Source organism: Stegodyphus dumicola, chromosome 3 (assembly GCF_044657685.1).
Source record: "Stegodyphus dumicola isolate Sdum_Otavi_A_Nest chromosome 3, ASM4465768v1".
NCBI classification, from domain to species: domain Eukaryota; kingdom Metazoa; phylum Arthropoda; class Arachnida; order Araneae; family Eresidae; genus Stegodyphus; species Stegodyphus dumicola.
In genome coordinates this window covers 27,385,741-27,395,845 of record NC_140770.1, presented here as the reverse complement: position 1 = coordinate 27,395,845, position 10,105 = coordinate 27,385,741, and the positions used below count along the sequence as shown (strand labels likewise).

The 10,105-nt window shown below is 31.8% G+C and overlaps 1 protein-coding gene across 1 annotated transcript; it reads right to left on the bottom strand.

Annotated features, from left to right (window-relative positions):
* Positions 1-2,099: 2,099 nt before the first annotated feature.
* LOC146997945 (uncharacterized) lies at positions 2,100-9,363 on the bottom strand. The gene is made up of 2 exons (XM_085812337.1): positions 9,273-9,363; positions 2,100-3,758 (listed from the first exon to the last, which is right to left on the bottom strand). Exon 2 carries the CDS (start codon positions 3,748-3,750, stop codon positions 3,340-3,342), a length of 411 nt encoding a protein of 136 aa, XP_085668463.1. The 5' UTR covers positions 3,751-3,758; positions 9,273-9,363; the 3' UTR covers positions 2,100-3,339.
* Positions 9,364-10,105: the final 742 nt, after the last annotated feature.

The following is a 10,105-nucleotide window of genomic DNA, read 5'->3' as shown; positions in this document are numbered from 1 at the left end:
ACATCACAGCCTGGTCTTCCCTTCAACTACATTAAGTCATTTGTAAGGAAAGCCTCAGGGACTACTTTTTTCAAGAGCTCGGGGACAAAAATGAAAATAAATCATGGTTTTGACAGATTCTTGGTGTACTAGAATGGTCTAGAAAGAAATCTGTCGCATTTTCCGTCTTATATCTGGCCATGACTGCCTTCGTAAGCATCTCCAGAGCATCAATGTCGCTCCTGACTCTGTTTGCCACTTATGCAGGCTTATGCATGCAAGGTTTTGTGACTTAGATTGTTTGAACATTTTGCAATTTATGTAAAACAAATAAAGAGCTAAATATGATGCTAAAGTAAAATACAAAACATTTGTAAGGAAGCATTGATTACCTACTTTCGTTTCATTATTCATCTCCGAAATACATCCAGTCTAACGTTTTAGGCAATTTATATATTTTTCAGAATTTACCCAATTGTCAAAGACTATATGTGTCATAGTAGTTACCTACAAGAGTGTCTGCAAGGACTATGTTATGTAAAATATCTAAAATGAGTCTTTCATTTGGAGAAAACCTTTATTCAGTGGAAAAAAAGGAATCTCCTGAAAACATTATTTGACAAAAATGGCAAGAAATATTCTTATATTTAATTCACTCAAACACTGAAATTTATTGCAACTGTATATCAACAATAATCAAATTTATATGCTAATTAAATTATTTTACATTCAATTACATTTTAAGCATTAAATTTATTTTTATTAAATTCTAGAGACATTAGTATTTTTTTGGAAGCAGGTGATGTGAAAAATGATCATCGCTCTCACCGGGAATCGAACCGCGGATTTCTGGAATACGCGCCCAGCGTGCTGACCATTACACTACGAAGGCATGCTAAGAAGGCGGGAGAAATACCTTATATACTGCCCCTTTTAAAGGGCGATTAGGGTTTAGGGTACCCAATCACCAAATCCTGGGTGTGGAGAATGATCATCCACCACCCGGTTAGTTCGGGTGTCACTGTAGAGACAATAGGTTAATTGGAAGAAGGTGGGATGAAAAAAAAAGCCCTCCCTGGGACTCGAACCACGGACCTCTGGAATACGCGTCCAGCATGCTAACCACTACACTTCGAAGGCATGCTAAGAAGGTGGGAGAAATACTTTATAAAATATTAGCAGTGAAAGCGTTCTGAACATAACATAGTATTTAAGCAAAAACTATAATGAATTAATGTACTGATATATTAATGAATTTAGCATGATTTTAAATTTTTATTAAGACAATTTTCTGATTGTAGACAATCCAAGAATGCATTTATATCCTTTAAATAAATTTTTGATTTTACTCACATAAATGATAAAGAAAAGAAAAGATATTTAAGGCTCAGTTTCTTTACTTTATTTCATTCCTCATGCCCATAATATATATATATCCTTTATATATTATATAAGAATATATCCTTTTTTAATTTACTCCTTAAAATACTTTTTTATGCAAAATTAGCTAAACACAAAATTATATAACGGTAAGTGTGCCAAAAGTTACTCCTTCAAGCTTTAGCCTGAATCCCATCTATCATCTTTTCTGAATCCCATCATCATCTCTAAGTAATCTTCCCCGTTCCATTGAATACATAAGTTACCTAAACGTTTAGCCTTGATTTTTTATATGTTTCCAAGAAGTGCCAAATAAGCTTTATCAAAACTAATTGCTTTTAAATGTTCCGACGGAAGAATTCAAGCAAAATTTGTGATATCCAGCATTGCATTTTGCACTTGTGAGACCAGAATATATGAAATTTACACATAATTTGAGATTAGTAAATGTTTAATCAAGTTATAGAACCATAAAAATTATATTTCAGCTTTTGAAAGTTCGGAAAAACTTAGCAAAACTTGTAACTCGTCTTTCATACTTGTAACTTGTACGTAGTTCTATGCTAAAATTATGAGCGTTCGTGAAAGAGAAATCATGTTTTTTCATCTCGAACAGGAAACACGAGGTTAAACGTAAGCTCTCACGAAAGGCAGGAAAACACGCAAATGCTTAATATTGTTATTTATTTTGTATGAAACAGAATAATGACATTTAACGGGCAAATAAACTTGAAGGCAAATGCAGAAGAAAATACTTTATTTCTTTTTTCTTTGAACTGTGAATAAGCACTCACACTTCCAATTAGCATTTCTGTATAATAACAGTGAGCTAATGCTTGTTTATATTATGCATACTTTATGATATAGATTACTAAGAAAGTTTATATATACACTTTTAAAAGAATTAATGTTTTAAAACAGAATGATATGTTATCAAAATATGTATATACACCTATAGAAATATATCTAAGCTTTACGGAAAAATGCATGCATAACAGTAGTTGGAAATTAAGGTAAATGTTTACCAAAAAGAGCGTTTCTCCACAGGAAACAGTAAAGGAGCTGTAGCTAAATTTTTACGAAAATTACACGTACATATAAAAAAATAGGGAAAATTGGGAAGATTAATGTTAATTTCTATTTTAACTATACATATTATATGCAGTAAAAAATAGGGAAGATGTATGTACAGTTTTACTCGAAATATATGTTTATACGAAGTAAATTATTTGGGGAATTTACGTATATGCGATAATTTTAGGTACATGTTTACCTATAATATACATAAAGTCTTGGAATAACCAACAATTTTACATAAAATTTATGAATATAGAACGACAATCCGTACGCAGTTTTATGCATACGTACGTAAAAATATACATAAAATATCTAATTGTTTTCGGGACACATTTTATAGCACGTTTACAATCAGATTTTACTTTTTTATGCAATGGGCCATTCATAAAAACACTTATTTTTAGCGTATAATTTATGAGTGCATAACGCTTGGCTATATCTTAGGTAGTGTCATGTTACATGTCTTTTTTACGAACAGGCATAACAGCTTTAAGATATTAAACTGTAATAATGATACCTGTTCTGCTGTATAAAAGTGCAAAAAAGGGTTCTGAGAATTGAGCGATTATTCTTTTATTTAAACTGTTATATTTAGTAATAAGCCATGCATAATGTCAGATTATAACGTTCTATTTCATGTTTAGTTTACACTAATTAGGCAAATGTTAATAATAACGGTGTGTTGTTTATGCAGAACAATATGTAAAAGGCTTTGTAAGATAAAGTATTCATTCCAGCTTAGTAGACAGCTTTTAAATGATTTCTTTAAAATGTCTTGATAGCTTCTCTAAAGAAACAATACGTAGATGTCTCAAGCAGATCTGGAAAGTTAATGCTCAGTTTTAGACTCTTTCAGGTTCTGGTTCAGTTGTTCTGGTTCAGGTTATGGTTCAGACTCAGGTTCTAGTCCATGCCTCCCATCATTCCTCCATTCCATCCTGATCCCATCATTCCTCCATTTTTCCAGCCGGATCCCATCATTCCTGTATTCTTCCAACCAGGACTCATCATTCCTCCATTTTTCCAACCGGATCCCATCATTAAGGAGTTTTTCCAGCCGGAGCCCATCATACCACCGCTGGACATGAAAACTGGAACGGGTATGTAAGCCTTCGTAGTGCCACCCATTTTCATTTGCTGTTTCATATCTCCCAGAAGTTTTGCGATAATACCAGCAACTAGTAGTTCCATAAATCCGCTCATACCTCCTCCTCCCATCATGCCTTTCTTGCCTTCAGAAATCGGTGAGAAAATCACAGTCGTTATCAGTAAAATTACTGAAAGTGATGTAAAACGGTGCCAGAAATTGTCCATTAATGAATCTAGGAAGGAAATATAAATGTGAATTTTTTTATAAAAAATAAACACATATTTGATACAATAATTATCATTTATTTACATTAAAAGACACGAATGTTTAAACGCTTTTTCCAGGCTAAGCATATTTAATTGCTTGAATATCGCAAATTTTTAAATGATAGTGATTGCAAAACTTAAATAAAGTAGTTTATGTGAGCACATAATTACTGAAAAAACCTTTGTTCAAATTCTTAATCTAATTGTAATTCTAAAGTTATTTATGTGAAATAATTTAATACACAGTGGTGTCTTCAAACGTATGAGGAGAGTCTTGGACCTTGTGAAACAAAAATTGTTCTCCTCGGTTGACCGAGGGGGTTATGCCTCCTTGGAGCGCCTCTAAGGGTTGGTGCATTTAACTGTGTTTAGAGGGGCATTCGAGCTACCAGGGTCTGGATGCTTCTCCCCCTAGTATATCATATGAGAAAAGTAAAAGAACAACTGTACAGAAATTAAAAATAGGCCTCTACTTCTGAGCCAGTACTCTTTCAACTTACTACGCCTCTAAGGGTTGGGGCATTTAACTGTGTTTAGAGGGCCATTCGAGCTATCCGGGTCTGGATGCTCCTCCCCCTTGTATATCACATGAAAAAAGTAAAAGAACAACTGTACAGAAATAAAAATAGGCCTCTATTTCTGAACCAGTACTCTTTCAACTTACTATGTCTTTACGTAAACTTATTCATTCTCCCGAGACAGACTCAAGTGTCTTTAAGTCGGTGAGATGATATTCAACATCTTTGAGTGCCACAATTAGACGGTTTCCTAAATAGGTTTTGACAGCTAGTGAAGAGAGGGAGGGGAAGTGAAAAATTTCTAAAGCCAGTTTCAGACACAAAGAGTTTATCTCTGAGTTTTATAGGAGTGGATAATTAGAGCATTGATTTACCATAATTCCATATTACTTTTCTGTATTAATTTCATTTTTAACTGTTTTACGAATAGTCAGTTTTATAGTGATTATTATTCAATTCCTTAAACATTGTGTTGGCAAGAAAGTAATTTCGGTTTCTTAGTGTGAAATAAAACTCAATTTTGTCTGTAAAAAGTTAACTTTAATCAGTCAGATAGCTTCCATTCTGTTTGATGACCTCTCGCCATCTTTCTGGTAATTTCACGATTCCGTACTCGTAGAACTTCTGGCTTCGATTAGCAAAAACCTCAACAAAATGAGGTTTCAGGTCATTGTTATTACTGAAATTTTACCATACAAAAAACTTTGTACATTTCGAAATATATGATAATCCGATAGTGCAATGTAGGGGTTATATAGGGGATTCAAAATCACTTCCCAAAACATCTCCAGCAATTTTGCTCGTGTTGCTCAAAATGTGCATTCCCATTGTCAGGGCAGAGCACAATTCCTTTGCGATTTACCACTTGTGTGCTTTCCTCTTTGATTGCATCCTCCAGTTTTATAGGCTGCTGGCAGTAGACATCTGAATCGATCATTTGGTTGCTTAGAAGCAGCTCAAAATACATAACATCTATGTAGTCCCACCCTATCGACTGCATGATCTTTTTCTGATGCAATTTCGTTTTCGATATGATTTGTGCTGATTCATCATACTTGGACAATGATCGTTTTCGGTCAATGTTCTTGCAATCAATCCATTTTCTTTCATCAATGATAATTCGTTTCAAAAGAAGGTCGACCAGAAATACATTTGAAATGCGTATCGCAAATATTATTGATTCCTTGTGTTAAGTGAATTAATTTCATTGTCGGACCAAGGCATCTTATGAGATTTTAAATTGTTGCGTGTGATACATTTAAACTTTTGGCAATCTGTTGCACAGTTTTATGACGATTCGAAACGTTCTTCATCTTCGAATAAAAATCTCCAAAACGAACTTTCTTAAACCAATTCTGACACATGCGTTATGTTAAATATTGGTATCATAAACTTAACACATTTCTTTGTGAGTTCCTGGTGTCTATTGCCTTTATGAATATAAAAAGGTAATCTATGTCAAAAATGTTTATTTTGTCTTCTTAAACTTGACCGTAAACTAACAAGTATAAACAAAAATACACAGACTTTATTTCTACAAACATATAAACGTATCAGCTATCAGATCTTAAAAGAAAAAAAAAATTAAGATTGACAGAAGAACATCAAGATAAAAAAACACCCTCTTATTTGTGCTAACTGAAATTACCTTCTCGCCAACAAAATATTTAATATTTATTATAACAATATCACCATCAGAACATTTAATATTTTCTACATTATACTCAAAACATAATTTTATATCCATTCTCTATACTAATACTCAAAATTGCGTCATTCAGTTTTTATTTTTGCCTCATTCTTAAAATAATTCAAATTTCTTTTTCATAAAAGAATTCCAAGTTTAATAATAATTCAAATATTTTTACAATAATTCATAAATATACTCATTAAAATCACATTCAGTTTAACAATTTTCCCGGAACGAAATCTTAATATTTTTACTTCATTAATTCAAAATATTTATTTAAATTTAAATTTATAATTCCATAAAATTTTAATTTACTTTTCATTTTTATAAGACACTATTATATTTTTAAATTTCAAAAGTGCAATAATTAATTAATAAATTACTTAATTTATGGTAATGAAAGAAGTTTACTATACATTATTAGCAAAATAGTATGAGATAGACTTACGAAATCTATAAATTCAAAATCCTTTAAAAGGAATATTGAGTTATTACGTTGTAATTTTGGATAATTTTTTCTCCTTTTTCATAACAGTGCAGTTAAATTTATATATACCAAAATTTAAACACACTTAAGTAAAAAATGTCTTAAGGTACATTGGCATTTTTCTTGCTATTTAAAGACTATTAATTATTTAAAAAATACAAAAATTTTATTAGTGTTCATCTGTTCAGAAATATTAAGCCAAGGAATCTTTACTAACAAGAAAGTATGAAAGCTTTTAAATTAAGAGGAAGGAAATTATAGTGTAACGGCACAGAAAGGAAAATGAGTGTATCTTTATCATTTATTTAGTTTTTCAAACGTAAGAAACAAAACGTAAGTTCGAACGTAAGAAACAAAGCCCAAAGAATAATTATATGTTTTTCATTGTCGTAAGATCGAATATCAAGTGAGTTTTCATGCAGATCAGTTATTCGGTTCATTTAACCACATCGGTTTATCCATTGGATTTTGTCATGCTTTTAAAGATATTAAATAAAATATATTGTTGCGAATTTTGTATACATGTAAATAATTTTAGTGAAATTATATGTGAAATTGTACCATTTTTACGCAATGTGGCATGAAATGCTTAAAAGAGTCGATGCTGAAAAAATAAGATTACAGGTATATTTAAATTATTCACGTCTATTTAAAACTGAGCAAATGGCTGTCTCGCCAAGCTGGCGATATAACTAAATTTTGTCACTAAATTTAGTGAGAAATCGCCAAAAGTCGCCAAGCTTGGCGATCATTTTGCTACATTTGGATCCGGTCCATGTATTGTCCATGTAAATGGTATTGTAACTGAATGAATGTAATTAATCTATGAATGTAACTGTAACCGTTCCGGTTCTCATGTGCCTTCTAGTATTCTCGAGAAATTGAAAGTACTAGAACTTTCTCTGCGGCCGAGAAAAGCTATATAAGACCCGAAAAAAACTCAATTTCTGAGTTGTTTAGTTCAGCGTGGGTTCAGAGTATTGAGATATCTCCGTGTTAGCTTCGCTCTTTAGATGCGCTTTGAATCATGTTATGTTTAATGTTGTGAAGTGTAGCCACTGATCATGCTCTGTGATACAGAGAAAAGTGGTACAAGTACTTTTGTGGAAAATTCCAGAACTGATAAGTCTTTCTTTTAGTTAATTTTATCAAGTTACCGTCGGTTCTAAGTGCATTGAATCCATTACGAACCTCAGTGCAAACAAAAGTATAAACAATTAAAAATACAAAAACACATAATTGAAAATCTTGCTTTAAAGTAGTAATGCTGAGAATATTTACGAATGCTAATTTATTGAATATTTACTTCTTAAAAGTAAATCTTTAATGAAAAGCCATGCATGAAATATTTATCTTACATTTTTTACTATTAATTACATTATTTAGCTAGGAAAAATTTCAGAAGTTTAACCATAATAAACAGGATGTGCTAAAAGGAGCAACAAGAAATTTCAATGTTTTTTTTTAGTAAACCATCAGGATTAAATCGTGTACGATGGGAAAGAACGTATTTCGAAAAGCAATACTAGCTGAGATTTTCATTTTATTACATAAATTATTGGTAGCAAACTAAATTAGAAGATATTGCTGGTTTCTAAAGTACTAAAAATTGGCTTTTTTACACGAGAATAAAACGACAATATAATGTTTTCTACCTGTATCACAAATGTATTTTGATTGTGACACTTATTACTATTCATTGTTTGCACGAGCACTGAATCGTGTGCTAACTGACTATTCAGTACTTGTCCGAACTATACGTACTTGAAATATTAATGAAAAGCTGAAGCTTAAGTGCCTTCATATGCAAAATTATTAACGTAAAGCTATTTTAATAACTTAGTATTAAAGGCTAAAATTATAAACTGCAAGAATGGTATGAGAGTTTGCATCTGAATTATCCTATATAAATGCTATATAAATTAATAACTCTATAATTTATGATCAGTGACAGCTATAATACGTGACAAGAGTAGCATGATACCTATAGTAATAAGCCTAAATGTGCGTTAGCATAATATAGCAAAACTCTAGTATCTTTGTAGCAATATGCTAAGAAAATAGAGTTTAAGAATTTCTGCGTCAGAAGTTTGTGCTTATTGTAAATTTCAAGCCTAAAAGTAAAGTCAGCAAAGAAGGTAAGAAACCTCATAAAATATTTTAGACCATCATCCGAGATTCTCAGAAATTTTTAGTTTGCTTTATTTAGTTAGGCAAAGCACTCGAGGGCTCTTTGCTTAAGGGGAAATATGTCTTCGAGGAGGACTTTCTAAGGGAAACTGGCTTGCATCAACGTTACAGATGGGGACACTATGAAAACGCTTATTCAGCCAGCCCGTTCTCAAGAAGTCGAACCCCGGATTGAACTAGTGTTCAGCGTCTTTACCGCTTGGCAGCCGGTTGGCAAATTTTTAATTTTTAAGGTTAATCTCACATATGTTTTTAGTGCACTCTAAAATAATCCAGTAAATGAATCTATAAATCCAAAAACGAAATATTAGAAATTTATGAATTATCTGATAACAATGCAGTGTCCTTAAATCATAAAGAATATTTGTTAGGGAGTCGATACTTTCAAAACATTTCATATGTTAATTCCAAAATATTTTCCCCCTTGCAACACATGATAAATACGTTTCTATATACACTAATGCTATTAGCTTAATATGAATAAAATAAAGGATTGCAATTAGTTAAACCTCGCTGATATATTTGATAACACATAAAAGCTGACATAACAATAGAGAAAAATTAAATTTATCTCGTTTGGAAAAAATATCCTTACCTGACTTGTTCTTCTATGAATAAAAGTTGAAAAACTCAGTCCTCGAAGACTTTTATACGCGACGCGACGCTATATATAGCTGACACACCAATCTACAGAACAAGTGCTCTCCTTCACCTCTATATTTATGTTTGAATTGTTTTCGGACTTCCCTTTCGTGTTCTGGAACATGACAGAAGAGTGGAAGAACAGATCTACGTCGCCTTTTCTCTTGTCCTTCGCAAGAATATGACAAGAGATTAAAGAATCTATTTTGAAAATCAACCTACATGTCATTATTGACACTAACATATGAAAATTATAATATTTAGGAAAAGCGTTGATATCTAAAATTTCAAGTTTTAATTCTCTATATTAAAAGGCTATTAACTGACTAAGTCCGGGGAAGTGACAAAACCGTTAAATTATTATGCAATTAAATTGTAACTGCACGCAGTTTGACTCTGAAATTTGCATTTGGATGTCAGTAGTATTTATTAGTGCTTCAGCTAACATAAAATTAACTGTTAATGTTTTAGAATAACTTATTTCTTTTAACTGAAACATTATTTTTAATAGAAATGTAGTTCATAGGATAATACCACAGAACGGCTTTCCAAATGATATTATATAGTTTTTCACAATTCCTACTGCAAACGTGGGAACAAATTTGCCATTCGCAATTGGCAGAGTATTCTGTTAGTAGAAGTCATTTACCGAAAATATTTTATTTAAAATAATTATAACGTTGCGCGCCTCCAACTTGCATGCAACCAAGAGGTGACTGTGAAAACTTGTATAAAAGATAGAGCCTTGTGAAGGGTTTAAGTCCCTTTTTATTCAACGTAATAAAT

Coding starts and splice junctions, on each gene's coding strand:
- LOC146997945 (XM_085812337.1), bottom strand. CDS start 3,750: ATGGACAATTTCTGGCACCGTTTTACATCACTTTCAGTAATTTTACTG.